We start from the raw sequence: 24,305 nt of genomic DNA, 5'->3' as shown, positions 1-24,305 counted from the left end.
CACCCTGTGAGGTGGGTGGGGCTGAAAGAGCTCTCCCAGAAGCTGCCCCATTTCAGGGACAGAGTCTCAGAGCGGCCTACCATCTCCTTTATCTCCCCACCACCACCACCACAACAGACAACCCCGGAGGTAGGTGGGGCTGAGTGACAGAAGCTGCCCTTTCAAGGATGAGCTCTGCAAGAGCTATGGCTGACCCAAGGCCATCCCAGCAGCTGCAAGTGGAGGAGTGGGGAACCAAACCCGGTTCTTCCAGATAAGAGTCCGTGCATTTAACCACGACACCGAACTGGCTCTCTTGGCTATGCAAATCTTTAAAAATGTGGCTTTGGCAGTATCTGCCAGTGTAGCATTAAAGATCTTATGTTCATATAAAAAGGCATCTTATTAAATGGATCTTCTGCCGGCAATGCCGAAGAGTTACTATTGGAATTAGTGCATCATGTAACTCCTGCACTTTCTGGTTGGCTCCACTTCCTGTGGCAAATGGTTTTGTGGTTGTTTCTCACTCCCCGCCCCCAACCTGTGTCAGAATTCCAAAGGTTTCCTAGAGGCTCAAAAAAGGTAGGGGACGTAAAAGTCTTAAATTTATGGATTAAAAAGGTAAAGGGTGGTCCCCTGTGCAAGCACCAGTCATTTCTGACTCTGGGGTGACGTCGCATCGAGACGTTTTCGCGGCAGACTTTTTTTTTTACGGGGTGGTTTGCCATTGCCTTCCCCAGTCCTCTACGTTTCCCCCTCCAGCAAGCTGGGGACTCCTTTTACCGACCTCGGAAGGATGGAAGGCTGAGTCAACTTGGAGCCGGCGACCTGAACCCAGCTTCCGCCGGGATTGAACTCTGGTTGAGAGCAGAGAGTTCGGACTGCAGTACTGCAGCTTTAACAACGGGGCTTCTAATTTATGGATTAAGGATTATATTTCACGATCATTATATCAGGGACTTTTTATGGGTGGTTTTTAATTTTTATTTATTTTTGTATTCTGAGTGTGTCTGGATGTCATGGCGATCTTTGGTGACCAGGGCTTTCTTTTTTGTAGCAGAAACACCTTTGCATATTAGGCCACACACCCCTGCTATAGCCAATCCTCTTGGAGCTTACAGTAGGCCCTATACGAAAAGCCCTGTAAGCTCTTGGAGGATTGGCTACATCAGGGGGCGTGGCCTAATATGCAAAGGAGCTCCTGCTAGAATTCCACCCCTGATGTAGCCAATCCTTCTGGAGCTTACTGCAGGCCCTGTACAAAGAGCCCCGTAAGCTCCAGGAGGATTGGCTGCATCAGGGGGGAGTGTCCTAATATGCAAAGGAGTTTCTGCTAGAATTCCACCCCTGGGCCACACACCCCTTATGTAGCCATCCTTCTGGAGTTTACCGTAGTCTCTGTACAAAGAGCCCTGTAAGCTCCAGGAGGATTGGCTACATCAGGGGGCGTGGCCTAATATGCAAAGGAGCTCTCCTAGAATTCCACCCCTGCATATTAGGCCACACTCCCCTGATGTAGCCAATCCTCCAAGAACTTGCAAGGATCTTCTTACAGGGCCTATTGGAAGCTCCAGGAAGATTGGCTACATCAGCGGTGTGCTGCCTAATATGTAACGGAGCTCTTGCTACAAAAAAAGCCCTGCCCCTGCTATAGCCAATCCTTTTGGAGCTTATAATAGGCCCTGTACAAAGAGCCCTGTAAGCTGCAGGAGGATTGGCTACATCAGGGAGGTGTGGCCTAATATGCAAAGGAGCACCTGCTAGAATTCCACCCATGTAAGCCCCAGTAGGCCCTGTAAGCTCCAGGAGGATTGGCTACATCAGGGAGGTGTGGCCTAATATGCAAAGGAGCTCCTGTTCCAAAAAAAGGCCCTGCTGGTGACTGACCCCTACTGAGGGCCTGGAGGATATTCAGGGTGGCGGCTGGATAAAACCTGCCCCTGCCCTCCTGACTGCTGGTATTCCAAGGAGTTCTCCCGCCCAAGAACTCGCCAGAGTTTTGACCCTGCTCAGCTCCCAAGGTCTGACGAGACGGGACTTGGCTGTGCTATCCAGGTCAGAGTTGGAACTTTGATGTTAAACGTCAAGGTTTCGATTCAGGAACTGTGTCCTGCATCTTACAGGTGGCTTTGGACGCAGCAAGGAAATAGCGGGAGCGTAGGAAAGGTTAATCCGCCTCTGTCCTGGCTGAGGAATCCTGATGAGTCATGCCTTCCTCCCGCATGCCGTGCACGAGTCAGCTATCCCACTATGAGCTGCAGCCCCGAACCAGCAAGTGGACTTGGGCAGTTACAAAAATAACCCTGAGGCCGTGCAAGCAAATAGAGCAGGGATGTCGAACTCATTTGTTATGAGGGCCGGATCTGACATAAATGAGACCTTGTTGGGCCAGGCTGTGTCAGGTTGGGCCGAGCCATATGTGTGCCTATTTAAGATTAGGTAGCAGAGATATAAATTGTATAAAGAACACAGACAAACACAAATATATATATTTTTTTAGAACTTAAAACATGCTTAAAACGTTAACACTCATTGGTCTTAAAGATGCTTTCTTTTTATTTCCTGGGCAAAGGAAGATCTGGCTCTTTCCTTCCTTCCCCAGGGGACCGGGGCGAGGAGCCTCAGCCAACAGAAGGAAGAGAGGCTTGGCTCAGTAGCTCTGCTGTGCCACTGAGAGAGCCTGGCAAAGCAAGCTCTCCTTCCCCCCCCTAAAGGAGGAGCCTCAGCCAATGGAGAAAACAGAGGTTTTGCTCCGTAGCTCCTTGGCAATTGAGCAAGCCTTGCAAAGCAAGCTGTTATGCAGGAAGAAGCAAGAGAGAGGGAGAAGGAAGCAGACGGCGCCCAGTTGCTTGGGGGCCTGATTCCCCCCCCCCCAAATTGCATTTGTCACTTAACAGCTTCGACAACATACCCTTCCCATCCATTACTGAAAGCAGAGGGTTTGTGTGCTGTGCAACTGAGAACGGGGTGGAAGCAACATGTGGGGTTCTAGGAATCCCCGCTCTCCTTGGGGGGAGGGGGTGGTCAGAGCAGGTCAGACTGTCCTTGTAGATGCAGAGTAAAAGTGACATTGTCTGATTAAAAACTCGAGACCACCGTGTGGTTTCTTTAAACAGCATGACTTTTTCCTGTCTCTTCCAAAGGCATCACTCCCGGCCTTCAGGCCGGTCATGATAACTTTTCCGCTTTCACCCCTATATCTTGCAAAAAATATATATTGTTATTTGAGAACTTGGTGGTTAGGAGAACCATTGCACTTGGTGTGTTTTGGCTTTGCTTCGTCTGTGGGCCTAGAATCTGCCTCGGCCTTCACAATCTTTTCTCCCTTTCCAAAAATAACAAGAACTCGAGGGCATCTGTATGAAACTGAGGGGCAGTAGATTTCACGGTGGACAAAATATTTCTTTACCTTGAGAGAGATTAAAATGTGGAATTATCTGCCAAAGGATGCAGTGATAACCACAGGAATAAACAGCTAGAAAAAGGGATTCCTCAGCTTCATGGAGGAGAAGGTCTATCAGCGGCCGCTAGCCATGGTGACAGGTCCACATTCAGAGGCAGTCAGGCCATGAATCCCAGAGCCAGGAGGCAACATCAGGGGTAGTCCTCGCCCTCTATGGACCTGTTGTTTGCTGTTTGTGGTAACTGGCTGGCCACTGTGTGAGACAGGATGCTGGGCTGGGTGGACCACCTGATCTGATCCTCTAGGGCTCTTCTGGTGTTCTTAGCGAGGGAAGGCCTCCGTCTCCCTGTTGTTGGCCATCCAGAGGGACTGATTGGGGCCACTGTGTGAGGCTAGATGGACCACTGGTCTGATCCAGCAGGGCTTTTCTGATGTACTTATGAAGGCCTCAGCCTCTCTGCCCTGTTGTTGGCCCTCCAGAGGGACTGATTGGGGCCACTGTGTGAGGCTAGATGGACCACTGGTCTGATCCAGCAGGGCTCTTCTGATGTACTTATGAAGGCCTCAGCCTCTCTGCCCTGTTGTTGACCCAACAGAGGAACTGGTTGGCCACTGTGTGAGACAGGATGCTGGACTAGAGGGACCACTGATTTGATCCAGCAGGGCTCTTCTGATGTTCTTATAAAGGCCTTGGCTTCTATTCACTGTTGTTGGCCCTCCAGAGGAACTAGGTGGCCCCCGCGTGAGACTGGAGGATGGTGGACCAGATGGACCACTGGTCTGATGCATCAGGGCTGTTCTTAATCTCTCCTTTGCAGAAGGCCTGGAAGAACGCGTGAAGCAGAAAGACCTTGGGGATGGAGTCTACAGCTTTGAGTACTATCCAACTGTATCTGGCAACTACACGGTCACCATCACCTGGGGCGGGCAGCATATCCCTCGCAGGTAAGGCACTGACTTGTGTGTTTTATCCATTATAACATTTTTATCTGCTTCTCCTGGTGGTTTAAAGCGGCTTACGAGAACAATAAAAGACATTTTTCAGTTTAAAACCAAAAGCAAAATAGCCAAACCCAAATTCCTCCCTCCTTTAAAAGACGCCTGCTATTCAACCCCTTTCCAAAGCCCTGGTGAGGAGGCAGGCCTTGCTGTGCCCCAGGAGATCTCCAAGGAGGACCCCCCCCCCTTCACCTCTTCAGGGAGCCCATTCCTCAGAGCAGGGGCCACAATGGAGAAGGCCCTGCCAGATGGTGGAATAGCCAGCGGATGGCTGCCTGATTACCATAGTTGGCACACAGGGAAGGAGATATGTCCAGGTGGGCAGCTGTGTTGGTCTGGAGCAAGTAGAGTCAAGTGGCACCTTTAAAACCAACAAACTTTTGTTCAAAATGTAAGCTTTCGTGTGCTCTAAGCACACTTTGTCAGACAGTAGGATGGAATGGCAAGCAGTCCTCAATATAGAGAAAGTGGGCAGTGAATCAGTATGCAAAATCATGAAAAGGTCCCTTAGCAGATTAAAAGAATCACAAGCCGGGCCTAGGGACTGCCAGCCTGTGTCCACTGGGCTAAAACAACAAAAACAGTCATAAACGTCAGAATAGCAGATTGATGTCCATTAAGTATCCTGCAATAAATGAGAGTCTGCTCTGGGATAAAAGGAGGGCATAAGGTTCTCAGAGGCTTAATTTAAACATGTAACACACACATAAAAACATTCTAGTTTGCCATTTTTTTAAAAATGCATTAAAAGAGTGGATTAGTATATTATTATTATTATTTATTATTATTATTAGTTTATTTCTATTCCGCCCATTCCCCCATTTGGGGGCTCATAGTGGAGTACAACATAAATAATAATAAAATTACAATCATAATAAAAACCAGTTACAACATTTAGTAAAGTACAACAGGATGGTCCAGCAGGATGACAGCATAGAATAGTATAGTAGAAGGGTACTACAGAATAGCACAGAAGAATAGTACAGCCGTACAGGAGTATAGTACAGTAGGGGAGGCCAACCAATCTAATAGATCAGGGGTGGCCAATGGTAGCTCTCCAGATGTTTTTTTGCCTACAATTCCCATCAGCCCCAGCCAGCATGGCCAATAGCTGGGGCTGATGGGAGTTGTAGGCCAAAAAATATCTGGAGAGCTATCATTGACCACCCCTGTATAGATAGATGCCCTCTGCCTCATCTGAAAACCTAACAAAAAATACAAACTAGTGACCAATTTCCTAAGAAATATATAGAAACCAGTCCAAATGTCCAAAACATGTACATTCAAGTCCCAAAGTAGTGTGGTGACAAGCCAATTGATTAAGTACTTGTTTCTTTCCAGTCTTCATCAGACCTGGGACCAATATTGATTCAATTGTATAGATTCTTTACATAATTTTTCAAAAAGGGAACGCAAAGCGTCTCCAAGAGCAATTTCACATCGGCTCCAGCTCAGTACGAGGCTTCTTTCATCTGAAAACCTGGAAGAATAGCTCCGCTTTACAGGCCTTACGAAAGGCTAACAAGCCAGGTAGGGCTTGGATCTCCATAGGAAGCTGATTCCACCAGGTCGGGGCCAGGACCGAAAAGGCCCTGGCCCTGGTAGGGGCAAGACGGGCATCTCTTGGGCCGAGGACTGTCAGAACATCCTGGGAGGCCGAACGAAGCAACCTCCAGGGCATGTATGGGAAGAGGCGGTAATGAGATAAACAGCCAATGGCCCTTATTTGAGTATGTCAATACAAAAAACATTTTCCTGATACACTGTTCTAAAAGAGAAATACATTGGAATGCTGTGGATATATAGCTACACTTGGTGAAAGTGGGTGTTTATTATATGGATCGGGGTTACTGAGGGGTTCTGTATTAACTTGCTGTGTACAACGCTAGACTAAACCCGGGCAGGCGAGTAATGTTTCCCTAACCTTCTCCCTCAGCCCTTTTGAGGTAAAAGTGGGAACAGAATGTACGAGCCAGAAGGTGCGGGCGTGGGGGCCCGGATTGGAAGGAGGCGTTGTGGGCAAGTCGGCTGACTTCGTGGTGGAAGCGATTGGGGATGACGTTGGGACGCTGGGTAAGCCGGAAGATGTTCCCCAGTACTGTCTTGTGTTTGTGTGTGTGTTCTCTGTTGTTGGCATGAAGGCCTAGTTTGAATTACGAAACGTACTCCATGTTCAGAGGCAGTAATTCCCAGAGCCAGGAGGCCTTGGCTTTTATGCCTTGTTGTTGGACATCCAGAGGAACTGGCTGGCCACTGTGTGACAGGATGCTGGCCTTGATGGACCACTGGTCTGATCCAGCAGGGCTCTTCTGATGTTCTTCTGAAGGCCTCAGCCACTCTACCCTGTTGTTGGCCCTCCAGAAGAACTAGTTGGCCACTGTGTGAGACAGGAGGCTGGACTAGATGGAGCCTCACAGGTCTGACCCAGCAGGGCTCTTCTAATGTTCTTCTCAGGGGAAGGCCACAGCCTCTGTGCCCTGTTGTTGGCCCTCCAGAGGAACTGGATGCCCCCTGTGTGGGACAGGATGCTGGACTAGATGGGCCCTCACTCATCTGATCCAGCAGAGCTCATCGGATGTTCTTCTCAGCAGAAGGCCTCGGCCACTCTGCCCTGTTGTTGGCTCTCCAGAAGAACTGGTTGGCCACTGTGTGAGACAGGATGCTGGGCTAGATGGACCACTAGTCTAATCCAGCAGGACACTTAGGGGAGGGACGGTGGCTCAGTGGTAGAGCATCTGCTTGGTAAGCAGAAGGTCCCAGGTTCAATCCCCGGTATCTCCAACTAAAAAAGGGTCCGGGCAAAGAGATGTGAAAAACCTCAGCTTGAGACCTTGGAGAGCCGCTGCCAGTCTGAGTAGACAATACTGATTTTGATGGACCGAGGGTCTGATTCAGTATAAGGCAGCTTCATATGTTCATGTTCTTCATGTGTGAGATGTAATGGCTCCTAATCCTGACTCCTTTGATAGGATTAGGCAGATTGGTGGGTAAGGTCTGTCAAGAACTGCTATTCTCATGGTGTGGGGGTGGCTGCCTTCGAGACTGGCAAGCTTCAGTGGTCTGGTGGGACATTTTTAACAGGAAGTGGCTCAAGGGAGCCAATCACAGCCCTTCCCTGGTAAATTCTCCGCACCACTCAGAGCGCTGGTTTGAATACCAGGCAGTGAATTGGAAGGCCTCCCTATTTCCTCATGGATTGAGTTTATAGAGAGATGTGTTTCATAAACTACAGATGTGGCCATTAGGACGTGTCTCATTTGTGGCAACACCTTCCCCCTGTGAAACACCTGAAAGTTTAGGACTAGATTCGAGACTAGCAGCACCCCAGAGACCTTCCAGATTTTTGGGATATAAGCTTTTGAGAGTCAAAGGTGCCTTGTCAGATATCGTTGTCAGTTTTGACTCTCTTAAGTTTACACTTGAAGAATCTGGTTGGTCTCTGAGATGCTTCTGGATTCGAATCCAGACCAATTAAGGAGTCAAGTGAAGAAATGCAGATTTATACCCCGCTATTCCCTCTTAAGTTTACACTTGAAGAATCTGGTTGGTCTCTGAGATGCTACTGGATTCGAATCCAGACCAATTAAGGAGTCAAGTGAAGAATTGCAGATTTATACCCCGCTATTCCCTCTTAAGTTTACACTTGAAGAATCTGGTTGGTCTGAGATGCTTCTGGATTCGAATCCAGACCAATTAAGGAGTCAAGTGAAGAAATGCAGATTTATACCCCGCTATTCCCTCTTAAGTTTACACTTGAAGAATCTGGTTGGTCTGAGATGCTTCTGGATTCGAATCCAGACCAATTAAGGAGTCAAGTGAAGAAATGCAGATTTATACCCCGCTATTTCCTCTAAATCAGAGACTCAGAGCGGCTTAGAATCTCCTTTATCATCTCCTCCCAGAACAGACACCCTGTGAGGTAGGTGGGGCTGAGAGAGCTCTCCCAGAAGCTGCCCTTTCAAGGACAACTCCTGCGAGAGCTATGGCTGACGCAAGGCCATTCCAGCAGGTGCAAGTGGAGGAGGGGGGAATCAAACCCAGTTATCCCAGATGAGTCTGTGCACTTCACCACTACACCAAATGGGCTCTTGAGAGAACTGCAAGGTCACTCAGCTGGCTGCATACGGAGGAATCGAATCCAATTCTCCAGATTAGAGTCCATCACTCTTAACCACTACACCAAACCGGTGGGCTTCCTAGGCTGGCTCTGGGAGCCCAACTAAAATCTTTCTGGGTTTTAATTCGGAGGCACACAGTAGACTATCTTGGGGGCCTTGGTAGGATTATTGTAAGAAATCAGCTCTGTGGAAATAGTATCTATGGGACCATCTCCCGTGGTATGTCCCCAAGAGTGTATTGCGCTCCCAACCTGGTGGAAATCTCTGCTGAACGATATCAGGGCAATTAATAAATTAACAAATAATACGAATTACTGATGGTTTCGCACCCGGGTCACTGTCCCAAGGCTGGGATTGGCTCCTGGACAGTGCAGCACGACGTTCATGTCCCTGTTCTGCCTTCTTTTCCCGCACGGTCCCACCCCAGGCTTCTCCGTGGAAGGTCCCTCCCAGGCGAAAATCGAGTGCGATGACAAGGGCGACGGATCCTGCGACGTGCGCTATTGGCCCCAGGAGCCAGGGGAGTACGCCGTTCATGTGCTCTGCAACAATGAAGACATCAAACTCAGCCCCTTCATGGCGGAGATCAAAGCCGCTCCAAGGGACTTCTTCCCAGAGAAGGTACCCTGCGTCTCACTGGGCACGGGAGAGGGGTGTAAGGGGGGAGGAGCCCCTGAAAGACATGCCTGTTGTCAGCAACGTTGTACAGGGGAGAGACTGTGGCTCAGTGGCAGAGCATCTGCTTGGCAGGCAGAAGGTCCCAGGTTCAGTTCCTGGCATCTCCAGTTAAAAGAACCAGGCAGGAGGTGATGGGAAAGACCTTGACCTGAGACCCTAGCTCAGTGGCAGAGCCTCTGCTTGGCAGGCAGAAGGTCCCAGGTTCAGTTCCCGGCATCTCCAGTTAAAAGGACCAGGTAGGAGGTGATGGGAAAGACCTTGACCTGAGACCCTGGCTCAGTGGCTAAGCCTCTGCTTGGCATGCAGAAGGTCCCAGGTTCAACCCCTGGCATCTCCAGTTAAAAGGACCAAGCAGGAGGTGATGGGAAAGACCTTGACCTGAGACCCTGGCTCAGTGGCAGAGCCTCTGCTCGGCATGCAGAAGGTCCCAGGTTCAATCCCTGGCATCTCTAGTTGAAAGGACCAGGCAGGTGGTGATGGGAAAGACCTTGACCTGAGACCCTGGCTCAGTGGCTAAGCCTCTGCTCGGCATGCAGAAGGTCCCAGGTTCAACCCCTGGCATCTCCAGTTAAAAGGACCAAGCAGGAGGTGATGGGAAAGACCTTGACCTGAGACCCTGGCTCAGTGGCAGAGCCTCTGCTTGTCATGCAGAAGGTTCCAGGTTCAATCCCTGGCACCTCCAGTTAAAAGGACCAAGCAGGAGGTGATGGGAAAGACCTTGACCTGAGACCCTGGCTCAGTGTTAGAGCCTCTGCTCGGCATGCAGAAGGTCCCAGGTTCAATCCCCCGGCATCTCCAGTTAAAAGGACCAGGCAGGAGGTGATGGGAAAGACCTTGGCCTGAGACCCTGGCTCAGTGGCAGAGCCTCTGCTTGGCAGGCAGAAGGTCCCAGGTTCAATCCCCGGCATCTCACGTTCAAAGAACCAGGCAGGAGATGATGAGAAAGACCTCTGCCTTGGGACCCCTGAGAGCCTCTTTCTGTCAGAGTAGATAATACTGACTTTGGACCAGTGATTCAGTACAAGGCAGCTTTGAGTGTTCATGTGTTTGGTAGTGGAGCCTGGGTGGGGGGTCCTCAGCAAGGCGTTATGCCACAGAGCCCACCCTCCAAAGCAGTCATTTTCTCCGGGGGAACTGATCTCTGTCCTCTGAAGATCAGTCGTAATTCCGGAAGATTTCCAGGCCCCACCTGGAGGCTGGCAACCCTGCCAGCTCCTTGCTGTGTCTGCAGATGGGAACAGCAGCCAGTAGCTCAACCGCTCCTCTTTCTAACCTCTGCCCAGGTGAAAGCCCACGGCCCAGGCTTAGAGAAGACTGGTGTGGCTGTCAACAAGCCGGCGGAGTTCACCGTTGATGCCAAGAACGGTGGCAAGGCACCTCTCAAGGTGCAGGTGCAGGTGAGAGATGCTTCCCTCGTGGGTGGGAGAGAGAGCTGGCGCTCTTTACAGGGTGGTCGTTTCAGGGGAGGGCGCATTTGCTTGGGCAGTCAGCTGGTACACTTCCCTCTTGTCCTTTCCTCTTAGGACGCGGAAGGCTCTCCCATGGACGTCTCCGTGAAGGACAACGGCAACGGCACGTACAGCTGCTCCTACCTGCCCAAGAAGCCGGTGAAGCACACGGCCATGGTCTCCTGGGGAGGAGTCAACATCCCCAACAGCCCCTACAGGGTCAGTGTCTCCCCTTAGCCATCCCAGTGGGGATGGGCCATGGCTCAGTGGCAGAGCTTCTGCTTGGCATGCAGAAGGTCCTGGGTTCAATCCCCGGCATTTCCAGTTAAAAGAACCAGGCAGGAGGGGATGGGAATGACCTTGACCTGAGACTCTGGCTCAGTGGCAGAGCCTCTGCTTGGCATGCAGAAGGTCCCAGGTTCAATCCCCAGCATCTCCAGTTTAAAAGGGCCTGACAGAAGATGATGTGAAAGACCTCAGCCTGAAACCTGGAGAGTTGAGTAGACAGTACTGGACTTGATGGACTGGTGGTCCGATTCAGTATAAAGCAGATCCATGAGGATCATTATATTGTAATGCTGCTGGTTACTTTGGATTGCTAGCCTTCTATGATGGCCCTGTCCACTTTCCTCCCTCAGTGGCAAGATTTCCTGTTTTTCTTTCCCTTACTGTCTGTGCCACCCTGGTAATATTTTTTCTTCTTTACTAAAGAACTCTGGCTGTCCCACCCTGTCACAGTCAATGTTCCCTCTAAGCTGCAGTCTTGTGAGCAAAAATTATACTTTGTGAGCTACTGGCATTAAAGTTGTGAGCTACTGCATAAGTTATTGTGCCCTGGGGCCATTTTTCCTGAGCCAAGACAAAAATGTGTGAGCTGGAGGCTAAAAATCTGTGAGCTAGCTCATGCTAACTCAGCTTAGAGGGAACACTGGTCACAGTACAAAATTTTAGTTTTTGGCTCTGCCCAGGAACCCTTAGGGAAGGATTGGGAGCCCAAATTGGGGTCTTTGCCCACTTCCCAAACTTCCTTGCTAACTTTCCCCAGTTCTCTGTGTTAAACTGCTCTCAGCTAGGGCTGAATGAGACTGTCTCTCTAATCATCATCCAGTTCAGAAGTCTTTCTCTGATTAGCAACCAGATCTCTTGGAACAGCCTGTCACTCAAGGCACTCTGGCTCTGAAGAATTAAACCTTCACGGTCTTTTATCTGTTTACACAGCACTTCTCAGCTTTTATTAAAAGTCCCGTCTCTCTCACTTTTCCTTTTACTTGGGAGCAGTGTTCCCTCTAAGCTGAGTTAGTGTGAGCTAGCTCTCAAATTCCTGCCCTCCAGCTCACATATTGTCTTAGCTCTGGAAGGATGGCCCCAGAGCACACTAATTGATGCTGAAGCTCACAGCTTTAATGCCAGCAGCTCACAGCTTTAATACTAGTAGTTCCCAAGACTCTGCAGCTTAGAGGCAACATTGCTTGGGAGGCCACAACTTCAGTAGGAAATAGGGTTGCCAAGTCCAATTGAAGAAATATCTGGGGACTTTGGGGGTGGAGCCAAGATCAAGGTTGTGACAAGCATAATTGAAGTCCAAAGGGAGTTCTGGCCATCACATTTAAAGGGACGGCACACCTTTTCAATGCCTTCCTTCCATAGGAAATATTGAAGGATAGGGGCACCTTCTTTGGGGGTTCATAGAATTCGACCCCCTGGTCCAATCGTTTTGAAACTTGGGGGATATTTTGGGGAGAGGCACTAGATGCTGTACCAAAAATTTGGTGCCTCTACCTCAAAAAACAGCGGCCCCCCCAGAGCCTCAGATACCCACAGATCAATTCTCCATGATTTTCTACGGGAATAAATCTCCATAGGGAATAATAGAGTTTCCAGCAGACATTCCCCCCCCCCCTTTCTAACGACCCTGAAGTGGGGGGAGGGCCTCCAAACTAGGGGATCCCCTGTCCCCACCTGGGGATTGGCAACCCTAGTAGGAAAGCTTGTGAATCGCTTGGAGCCCTAAGTCTAGGGGAATACACCAGCGATTCTCTCCCTTCTCCAGCGCAGGAACTTAACTGCATTTTGTCTTGCTCTCGGGGGGTGCGCCGCCTGACCTATGAGACAGCTGCCTTCTTGTCTCCCTCTAGGTCAACGTTGGAGCTGGCAGCCACCCCAACAAAGTGAAGGTGTACGGGCCGGGTGTAGCCAAGACAGGCTTGAAGGCCCACGAGCCCACCTACTTCACAGTCGACTGCACAGAAGCTGGGCAGGGTGAGTTCAGAAGCACTTCTCTTTTTCCCCACCCCTTGAGTGTCCTGTTGAGAACAGCCTCTCCCGTTCTGCTTGGCTAGTTGAGCAAAGACGTTTGTATGCCACAAGCTGTTCTCCATTTCCTTGTTCGCGTATAAGCTTAGCATCTAGATTTTTCTGCAGTCCTTCTTCCAGGGGTGTGTTTTCTCTAACATGGGAAAGCACAGGCTGGTTGATCCTACGTGCCATGTCTCAGTTCAGGCACCATGCCAAACTGTGGCTTGCTGCAATATACATTGTTCACTTTATACTGTTGTCCCTTAGGGGAGGGGTCACGGCTCAGAGGTTGAGCAACTACTCAACATGCAGAAGGTCTCGGGTTCAATCCCCAGCATCTCCAGTTAAAAGGACCAGGCAGGAGGGGATGGGAAAGACCTTGACCTGAGACCCTGGCTCAGTGGCAGAGCCTCTGCTTGGCATGCAGAAGGTCCCAGGTTCAATCCCCAGCATCTCCAGTTAAAAGGACCAGGCAGGAGGTGATGGGAGAGACTTTGACCTGAGACCCTGGCTCAGTGGCAGAGCCTCCGCTTGGCATGCAGAAGGTCCCAGGTTCAATCCCGGCATCTCCAGTTAAAAGGACCAGGCAGGAGGTGATGGGAAAGACCTTGACCTGAGATCCTGGCTCACTGGCAGAGCCTCTGCTTGGCATGCAGAAGGTCCCAGGTTCAATCCCGGCATCTCCTGTTAAAAGGACCAGCAGGAGGTTATAAGAAAGACCTTGAGCCGAGACCCTGGCTCATTGGCAGAGCCTCTGCTTGGCATGCAGGAAGGTCCCAGGATCAATCCCTGGCATCTCCAGTTTAAAAGGACCAGGAAATATAGGAAGAGAAAGACCTCAGCCTGAGATGCTGGAGAGAGTACACAGCGTCTACTCAGACCATATTGACCGATTCAGTATGAGGCAGTTTCATTGTCTCTGCTTTGCTTTTGAGACTGTATCTCCTGGACCAAATAGGAAGGACTGTGTTTTAATTTTTTTTTTTTTTTGCATATAGCTCTGGTAGAAGTTGTCCTTGAAAGGGCAGCTTCTGGGATAGCTCTCTCAGCCCCACCCACCTCACAGGGTGTCTGTTGTGGGGGAGGAAGGTAATGGAGATTGTGAGCCGCTCTGAGACTCTGAGATTCGGAGTGGAGGGCGGGATATAAATCCAATATCATCATCATTGAAACACCATCCAGGTCATATGCACCTGATTAGGACTCTAGACAATAGCATATACCTCCTTAATACTCCTATGCCTTGTCATTAATTATAACCAGGGCTTTTTTTTTTGGTAGCAGGAACTCCTGTGCGTATTAGGCTGCACTTCCCTGATGTAGCCAATCCTCCAAGTAGACCCTGTACGAAGAGCCCTGTAAGCTCTTGGAGGATTGGCTACATCAGAGGGCGTAGCCTAATATGCAAAAAAGGCCCTGATTATAACTATAAAGCTCCTTCTTGGCCCTGTGTTGACTAACTATTTGTATTACTATTGGAGTATTGAGACTAAATTGCTGAACAACTATTTGAATAACTATGTTGAATTATTAGTATTTCTATTGCAGTACTGAGCCTTAATGTGCTTGACCACAGAAAATGATAGATAGATAGATAGATAGATAGATAGATAGATAGATAGATAGATAGATAGATAGATAGATAGATAGATAGATAGATAGATAGATAGATAGATGAATTTATTGTCATTGTTCTCAACAAAAAGAGAGCAACGAAATGAGGTGCTCTTCCACAAACATACCAACACATCAAACACACATATTCATAAACCATTTAAATACATCTGAAACCATTAAACCATTTAAACCATTAAAACCATTTAAATACATCTAAAACGGATAAACATTCATAAAACCATTTAAACCATTAAATAAACATTCATAAAACCATTAAAACCATTTAAACCATTAAATACATCTAAAACAGATAATCCTTCATAACCCTGCATTTAACCTAACCACAGCACTTGGATAGAAACTGTCCTTAAATCTGTTTGTCCAGTTAGGCCGAAATGTGTTGGGGCACATTAGGTTCCATTTGTGTTCATTGTACAGTTTTATCTTCCAGTGAGGCTATGGTTGGGACCCTCCCTGTTTTTTAAATTATCCTGTAATAAAGACATGTAGTTTTGATAACTTTGCATTATTTATATGTTCCATTATGTTCCACATTTATTATTTGTCGTAATTGGCTCTCAGATTTGTATGTATCTAACCTTCCAGGTTTTTAATTCAATTATCCTTGTTAAGTGTTTTGTTCCCCTCCTTTCTTCCCTTTCTGTCAGTGTGTAAGACAGCTTCATACATTTAAGGAGCATAGAACCCGTCTAGTACCTAGGAGCCAACATTAAGCCCTCTCTCAGCCCCTGACACCTCCAGACTGTCATTTAGAGGATGGCGCTTAATTGTTTTCTGTGGCCCCAGAAGGTAGGACCAGAACCAGTGGGTTGAAATTAAATTGAAAGAGTTTCCGGCTCAACATTAGGAAGAACTTCCTGACCGTTAGAGCGATTCCTCAGTGGAACAGGCTTCCTCGGGAGGTGGTGGACTCTCCTTCCTCGGAGGTTTTTAAACAGAGGCTAGATGGTCATCTGACAGCGATGATCCTGTGAATTTAGAGCGGTTCCTCAATGGAATAGGCTTCCTCCTCGGGAGGTGGTGGGCTCTCCTTCCTTGGAGGTTTTTCAACAGAGGCTAGAGGGCCCTCTGACAGCAATGAAGATCCTGTGAATTTTGGGGGAAGGATTTGTGAGTTTTTGAGCAGACTTCAGAGGATGGTGGAAGACAGGAGGGCCTGGCATGACTTGGTCCATGGGGTCGCAAAGAGTCGGACTCGACTGTGCGACTGAACAACATCCTTTGTGAGTTTCCTGCATTTTGCAGGGGGTTGGACTAGATGACCATGGAGGTCCCTTCCAACTCTGTGATTCTAAGCGGAGGCAGCCTGGCAAAACGGGGCCTTGCTTAGCTGTAAAACACCCCGTTAAAGCTGCTTGTCTCCTCCCTGGTACTGATCTTTGAACTCTGTCTCCTGTTAAAGGTGATGTGAGCATTGGGATCAAGTGCGCCCCAGGAGTGGTGGGTCCGGCAGAAGCCGACATAGACTTCGATATCATCCGTAACGACAACGACACCTTCACGGTCAAGTACACGCCACGCGGGGCTGGCAGCTACACAATCATGGTGCTTTTTGCCGACCAGGTAGGAACTCTCTCGCCGTGTCGGTGGCTGTTGCGTAAAGGGCACCGGTTGGGTTAGAGCAGCGGTGGGCAAACTCGCTTAACATAAGAGCCGCATAGAATAAACGTCAGATGTTTGATAGCAGAAGCCATAGGACCATGGTTCTAACTGAGTACTTGTTGCAGAAGAAATTCACGCCAATTAATCCGTTATACGAGAAGTTGATTTACTTTTGAAAGAAAACATAATGTGTGTACGAGACCTCTGAAAGAACGATACTCTGTACTAAGATGAATCAGTATTGCTTATTTCCTTTTGATTTTGCTTTGTATATATGGAAAAATTCAGTAAGGATTTAAATGTAAAAAAGCCCGATGTTTGATGGCGGGAAGGCAGGCAGGCAAATAGATGGAGGGGGGGAGGGGAGAGGTAGAAAGAAAGCAGCTTTAATTTTAAATGCATTTTTCAAGCTGGCTTGGCTTGGAGAAGTGATTTCAAGAGAGGAATGCCTTCCCCAAGCTGGCCAGTGGGGCAGTGGAGACTTCCAAGAGCCACACAATATGTGTGAAAGAGCCTCATGTGGCTCCAGAGCCACAGTTTGGCCACCCCCAGGTTAGAGTAACTGTTTTCACTTTTGCTTCCTGTCTGCAGACGACCCCCACCAGCCCCATCCGGATCAAAGTGGATCCTTCCCACGACGCCAGCAAGGTCAAGGCCGAGGGGCCTGGCCTCAACCGGAGTGGTGAGTTGGGACACGGGGCTGGGATCTGTGGGGCTAGGAAAGCTGTGGCCTGGCTCAGGAGTCAGCAGAGTTCTTGCATCTGGGCTTCCGTAGAAGAGGAAGATCATGGCAGGTACAGCCATTCGGACCCCGGGAGCACCGCAGTAGGCCCAGCCAGACCTTTTATTTTGTAGCAGGAACTCCTTTGCCTATTAGGCCACTCCCCCCTGATGTAGCCAGTCCTCCCAAGAGCTTACAGGGCTCTTAGTACAGGGCCTACTGTAAGCTCCAGGAGGATTGGCTACATCAGGGGGTGTGGCCTAATATGCAAAGGAGCTCTCCTAGAATCCCATCCCTGCATATTAGGCCACTCCCCCCGATGTAGCCAATCCTCCAAGAGCTTACAGGGCTCTTAGTACAGGGCCTAGTAAGCTCCAGGAGGATTGGCTACATCAGGGGGTGTGGCCTAATATGCAAAGGAGCTCTCCTAGAATTCCATCCCTGCATATTAGGCCACTCCCCCCGATGTAGCCAATCCTCCAAGAGCTTACAGGGCTCTTAGTACAGGGCCTAGTAAGCTCCAGGAGGATTGGCTACATCAGGGGGTGTGGCCTAATATGCAAAGGAGCTCTCCTAGAATTCCACACCTGCATATTAGGCCACTCCCCCCGATGTAGCCAATCCTCCAAGAGCTTACAGGGCTCTTAGTACAGGGCCTAGTAAGCTCCAGGAGGATTGGCTACATCAGGGGGTGTGGCCTAATATGCAAAGGAGCTCTCCTAGAATTCCACCCCTGCATACTAGGCCACCCACCCCTGACGTAGCCAATCCTCCAAGAGCTTACAGGGCTCTTAGCACAGAGCCTACTGTAAGCTGCAGGAGGATTGGCTACATCAGGGGGTGTGGCCTAATATGCAAAGGAGCTCTCCTAGAATTCCACACCTGCATATTAGGCCACTCCCCGCTGATGTAGCCAATCCTCCAAGAGCTGTTAGTACAGGGCCTAGTAAGCTCCAGAAGGATTGGCTACATCAGGGGCATGTGGCCTAATAGGCGAAGAAGTTCCTGCTACAAAAAAAGCCCTGGGTCCAGCTATACCAATTTGAACACTCTCTGTTGTCTACATGCCTATGTGTTAAGTCATGGCCATCCCAGCATGGCACCCGGTGTGCCACAGTTACCTCTCTTGGACCCCCAAAGCTTTTCAGCAAGTGAGTGGGGCCACAGTAGGGCTTGTCATTGGCTTCAAATGCAAGGTGCAACTTCTTGGGGTCATAGGGAGAGCCAGTTCGGCATAGTGGTTAAGAGAACCGGGTTTGGTTTCCCACTCTTCCTCCACGTGCAGCTGCTAGTGTGACCTTGGGTCAGTCACAGTTCTCAAAAGTACCGTTCTCTCGAGAGTTCTCCCAAAGCTCTCTCAGCCCCAACAACCTCACAGGGTGTCTGTTGTGGGGAGAAGAAGGGAAAGGAGATTGCGAGTCACTCTGAGACTCCTTCGGGTAGTGAAAACCAGGATATAAAACCTGACTCCTCTTCTCTGTAGCCTACTTTACCTTATCAATGTTAATGAAACTACTGTCTCTTCCTGGCCAGATTCTATTGCTGTTCCCTGTTGCAGGGTCTACAGATACCAAAAATGGCAGCTTAGGGAGCTTCCAAAGAGTCTTGCAATAAAATGAAAGAGGGAAAGTTTTCTTTCAATAAACGTTTTCCAAACTCGTGTTGAGCTGGAGGCTTGGGATGGCTGCTCACGTGTTCTGGATCAGAGATCTTGCTGTGTCAGCTCCCCCCTTGGGTCCCCCCAGATCTCTCTAATTGCCCATTTCCCTTTCCAACAGGAGTAGAAATTGGCAAACCCACCTACTTCACGGTCAACACCAAAGCAGCCGGGAAAGCCAAGCTGGACGTCCAGTTCACTGGGCCGGCAAAGGGCGAGGCCGTCCGCGACTCCGAAATAATTGATCACCATGACAACACCTATACTGTCAAATATACCCCTGTACAGCAAGTAAGTGAGGACAGAGGGGATGGATGGGCAGCTAACTTGTCATTACGACTTAACTCATTAAGAAAATAATAATAATATAATAATAATAATAGATTTTATTTGTATCCCGCCCTCCCCGCCTAGGCGGCTCAGGGCGGCTAACAACATTTTATACATTTACATCAATAGATAAAAACTTTAAGTTTAGCAATTAAAAATTAAACATATAAAAACCAGTTAGTAGATTTAAAATACATAATTTAAGTTAATTTAAATTTTTTAAATTTATCTGGCAGTAGTGGTGGTTAGTTCTGTGACGCTGATTCTGCCAGTTTAAATGGTTCGATAGTAATGTAATGTAGATGGCGGATCCTTTATTCACAGCAATTCAGCAGTCAATGTCGATATACGCTTGTTTGAATGGGTTAGACCGCTAGTTACCCTAGTTCAAGAGCCCCGTGGCGCAGAGTGTTAAAGCTGCAGTACTGCAGTTCTAAGCTCTGCTCACGACCTGAGTTCGATCCCCGGCGGAAGCTGGGTTTTCAGGTAGCCAGCTCGAGGTTGACTCAGCCTTCCATCCTTCCGAGGTCGTTCAAAGGAGTACCCAACCTGCTGGGGGGAAAGTGTAGATGACTGGGGAAGGCAATGGCAAACCACCTCGTTAAAAAAAAAAAAAGAAAACGTGAAAACGTCGTGAAAGCAACGTCACCCCAGAGTCAGAAACGACTGGTGCTTGCACAGGGGACCTTTCCTTTAGAGCGGCCCCGTGGCTAAGAGTGGTAAAGCAGCAGTACTGCAGTACTGTGGTCTGAACTCTCTGCTCACAACCTGAGTCCTGATTCCGGTGGAAGCTGGTTTAGGTAGCCGACTTGAGGTTGACTCAGACTTCCATCCTTCCGAGGTCAGTAAAATGAGTACCCAGCTTGCTGGGAGGAAAGTGTAGATGACTGGGGAAGGCAATGGCAAACCAGCCCGTAAAAAGTCTGCCGTGAAAATGTTGTGAAAGCAACATCACCCCAGAGTCTGAAACGACTGGTGCTTGCACGGGGGACCTTTCCTTTCCTACCCTAGTTGAGGAGTGGCCAAACTTGCTTAATATAAGAACCACATAGAATAAACGTCAGATGCTTGAGAGTCGCAAGATATGAATATCGGTTATTTGAGAGCCGAAGAAGGGAAGGCAAATAGATGGTGGGAGGGAGAGGTGGAAAGAAAGCAGCTTTAACTTTAAATGCCTTCTCCATGCCGGCCGACAAGGCAGCGGGGGCTTCAAGAGCCACGCAATATGTGTGAAAGAGCCACATGCGGCTCCTGAGCCACGGTTTGGCCACCCCTGGGTGACAGCAGTTCTTGTGTCTTTCAGGGGAACATTGGTGTGAACGTCACCTACGGCGGAGACCACATCCCCAAAAGCCCTTTCAGTGTGGGGGTGGCCCCTACCCTGGACCTGAGCAAGATCAAGATTTCTGGACTCGACGACAGTACGTATCTCGCCAGCTTGTGGCTCTTCCCCTTGTGTGTACTCGACTTGCATAATTCCGTTCCGGCCGGTGAATACTTCGATGGGGGACCACCAAGGAAGTCCAGAGCTGCTAACACAGAGGCAGGCAATGCAAACCACTTCTGCTCGTCTCTGGCCTTAAGCTGGATGGCCCAGGCTAGCCTGAAATCATCGTATCTCAGAAGCTAAGCAGGTTTGGCTTTGGTTAGTAGTTGGACGAAGAGCCCTCTGGCGCAGAGTGGGAAAGCTGCAGTACTGCAGTCCTAAGCTCTGCTCGCGACCCGAGTTCGATTCCAGCAGAAGCTGGGTTTAGGTAGCTGACTTAAGGCCCTTCCATCCTTCCGAGGTCGGTAAAATGAGTACCCAACTTGCTGGGGGGAAGAAAAAGAAGATATTGGATCTATATCCCGCCCTCCACTCCGAAGAGTCTCAGAGCGGCTCACGATCCCCTTTATCTTCCTCCCCCGCAACAGACACCCTGTGAGGTAGGTGAAGATATTGGATTTATATCCCGCCCACTCCAAAGAGTCTCAGAGCGGCTCACGATCCCCTTTATCTTCCTCCCCCACAACAGACACCCTGTGAAGTAGATGATATTGGATTTATATCCTGCCCTCCACTCCAAAGAGTCTCAGAGCGGCTCACAATCTCCTTTCCCTTCCTCCCCCACAACAGACACCCTGTGAGGTGGGTGGGACTGAGAGAGCTCTCCCAGAAGCTGCCCTTTCAAGGACAACCTCTGCCAGGGCTATGACTGACCCAAGGCCATGCTAGCAGGTGCAAGTGGAGGAGTGGGGAATCAAACCCTGTGAGGTGGGTGGGGCTGAGAGAGCTCTCACAGCAGCTGCCCTTTCAAGGACAACCTCTGCCAGAGTTATGGCTGACCCAAGGCCATTCCAGCAGGTGCAAGTGGAGGAGTGGGGAATTAAACCCGGTTCTCCCAGATAAGAGTCCGCACACTTAACCACTACACCAAACTGGCTGTGTAAATGACTGGGGAAGGCAATGGCAAACCACCCAGTAACACATTGCTGTGAAAACGTTGTGAAAGCAACGTCACTCCAGAGTCAGAAATGACCAGCACTTGCACAGGGGACTACCTTTACCTTTAGTAATTGGATGGGAGACCACCAAGGAAGTTCAGGGTTCCTAAGGAGAGGCAGGCGATGGCAAAACCACCTCTGTTCCTCTCTTGGTTTGGAAAGCCAATAAGGTTTGTCGTGAGTCAGCTGCGACTGCACGACACCTTCCACCGCCGAGTTGTGGAAAGTTGAGGCCATTGCTGTGCATGGCCACTTACTCACGAGGAAACTCCTACTGGGCTTTGAGGAGAGCAGATTTTAGTTGCAGCTTCTGTTGCAACTCATCCAGTTCAGACCTTGAAGACTAACTTTCTTACTTTCATGGAATGACCTCGTGACCTAGCCCTGACTATGCCACATGGTATAGTCTTTGCACCAAGAATTCCTGCAGGTTCTTCTTTATTTCCAGTAGTTCAGTCCTCAGAGACTAACTCTATTTTTTTTCATCTTTCCAACCTCATACTTCCATGGAATGACCTCATGCACCTAGCCTTGACCATACCATGTGGTATAGACCTTGCACCAAGAATTCCTGCAGGTTCTTTGTTTCTAGTAGTTCAGTCCTCAAAGGCTAAGTCTATTATTCTTCTTCCTGACTTTCATGCTTTCATACTTTCATGGAATGACCTCATGACCTAGCCCTGACTATACCATGTGGTACTGTTCTTGCATCAAGAATACCTGCAGGTTCTTCTTTATTTCCAGTAGTTCAGTCCTCAGAGACTAACTCCATTTTTTTTTTCAATTTCCTGATCTCATACTTCCATGGAATGTCTCCCTGCTCCTAGCCCTCGCCATACCTAGTGGTACAGTCCTTGCACCAATAATTCCTGCAGGTTCTTCTTTATTTCCAGCAGTTCAGTCCTCAAAGACTAACTTTTTTTCATCTTCCCCACCTCATACTTCCATAGAATGACCTCATGCACCTGACGGTGCTATGTGATACAGTCCTTGCACCTAGAATTCCTGCAGGTTCTTCTTTATTTCCATTAGTTCAGACCTCAAAGATTAACTTTTGCCCTCATACTTTGATGGAATGTCCCCCTGCTCCTAGCCCTGACCATACCATGTGGTATAGACCTTGCACCAAGAATTCCTGCAGGTTCTTCTTTATTTCCAGTAGTTCAGTCCTCAAAGACTAGCTCCATTTTTCACCTTCTTGACCTCTTACTTTCATGGAATGTCTCCCTGCACCTAGCCCATATGGTACAGTCCTTGCACCAAGAATACCTGCAGGTTCTTCTTTATTTCCAATAGTTCAGTCCTCAAAGACTAACTCCATTTTTCATCATCCTGACCTCATACTTTCATGAAATGTCCCCCCCTGACTGAACCATGTGGTACAGTCCTTGCACCAAGAATTCCTGCAGGTTCTTCTTTATTTCCAGCAATGTTTAGATCCAACTGATTTGGCTCCCTGCCCTGATGAGGACCATAGCAACTTCACCACCCTCGCATGCATCGCCCTCTGAGCCCCTCAGAGCTCTTCCTGAGTTCCATGAGAGAAAACCGTCTTGACGGAACTTAACATTCCTGCCCTCAAAGGCTTCCTTGCTGGCAGCTCACAAACGTTCCTTTTCCTGAGGACACGCCAAAGCTTAATTGTTGGAAATTCTTCAAGCCTGCTTTGTTTTCCAGGAAAGATTAGTCATGCCAACGTCCTTCCCCTTCCCTCAGTTTGACTTCAGCCACAGAATTACCTCCATCTTCTCAAGGTCTCAGAGAGGTCTCAAAACACCCGTTTACCTCAGAATGTTGTGGCTGTTTTCATACTCTGTGGGTCTTGGGCAACTTTAAGGGTGCTGATATGAGGCAGAGCACAATTCTTGCGGGTGGGATTTCTTGGTCTGTGGGGAATGCTGAGTGCTTGTCGGACCACCTTACGGAATAAAATGGCAAATGCCTGACACATCCAGTCACCAAAAAGGAAATTAAATTTGGTACCATGGAAGTTGAGCAAAAACAACGTAGAATAAATTTAACCAATAGGTTTATTATACAGGGCACAGAAGAAAAATTGAGAAACGCAGACCTTGAATTTAGCCTTTAAACTGAAAGCCACCAAAGTAGTCCACCGTTTGGTGTAGTGGTTAAGTGCTCGGACTCTTACCTCGGAGCACTGGGTTTGATTCCCCACTCCTCCATTCACAGCTGCTGGAATGGCCTTGGATCAGCCATAGCTATCGCAGGAGTTGTCCTTGAAAGGGCGGCTTCAGGGGGAGCTCTCTCAGCCCTACCTACTTGTCACACATCCGGGCCTAGCAAGGCCTTCTACTGGCTGCCACCACTTTGGTGAGGGTCTATATGGAGGTCCCAGAGCACCTAGCCACCCCTTGTATCCTCCTTATTAATAGATACCTCATATTTGTGACCAAGGAGACACGAGGACCCATGGAGTATAACAACAGTTTATTTACAGTGCTCAAATAATAAGTGGGTGACAAAGACTTAGTGCTAAAGGGAATAAGAGAACAGTAAAGGTTGGTGCAAAGAAACAAAAGCCCTGACGCATTTAATTATACAGTCCCTACTCTAATAACTCACACTCACCCCTTGCCTTGGATGAGGGACCTTTCCCTTGCTACAAGCTCTCTAAGAAGAAGACTGCAGATTTATACCTCGCCCTTCTCTCTGAATCAGAGACTCAGAGCGGCTTACTGTCTCCTATATCTTCTCCTCCCACAGCAGGCACCCTGTGAGGTGGGTGGGCCTGAGAGGGCTCTCACAGCAGCTGCCCTTTCAAGGACAACCTCTGCCAGAGCTACGGCTGACCCAAGGCCATTCCAGCAGGTGCAAGTGGAGGAGTGGGGAATCAAACCCGGTTCTCCCAGATAAGAGTCCGCACACTTAACCACTACACCAAACTTGCTCTGGGCTACCTCCAGCTCAGCCTTCCAGGAAAAGACCACTCTCT

At 49.0% G+C, this 24,305-nt stretch overlaps 1 protein-coding gene across 1 annotated transcript in view; it reads left to right on the top strand.

The window, feature by feature from the left end:
* Positions 1-24,305, top strand: part of LOC132581717 (filamin-A-like) — a 165,876-nt gene that overhangs the window by 47,753 nt on the left and 93,818 nt on the right. The window contains 10 exon segments of the mRNA XM_060253110.1: positions 4,201-4,327; positions 6,318-6,454; positions 8,927-9,120; positions 10,461-10,574; positions 10,701-10,844; positions 12,761-12,884; positions 15,961-16,121; positions 16,752-16,842; positions 18,660-18,829; positions 20,172-20,289. Of these exon segments, the coding sequence (XP_060109093.1) occupies positions 4,201-4,327; positions 6,318-6,454; positions 8,927-9,120; positions 10,461-10,574; positions 10,701-10,844; positions 12,761-12,884; positions 15,961-16,121; positions 16,752-16,842; positions 18,660-18,829; positions 20,172-20,289 (1,380 nt within the window).

This window comes from Heteronotia binoei, chromosome 13 (assembly GCF_032191835.1).
Source record: "Heteronotia binoei isolate CCM8104 ecotype False Entrance Well chromosome 13, APGP_CSIRO_Hbin_v1, whole genome shotgun sequence".
Lineage (NCBI taxonomy): Eukaryota > Metazoa > Chordata > Lepidosauria > Squamata > Gekkonidae > Heteronotia > Heteronotia binoei.
The sequence above is the reverse complement of the archived record's forward strand: the minus strand, read 5'-3'. Positions and strand labels throughout refer to the sequence as shown.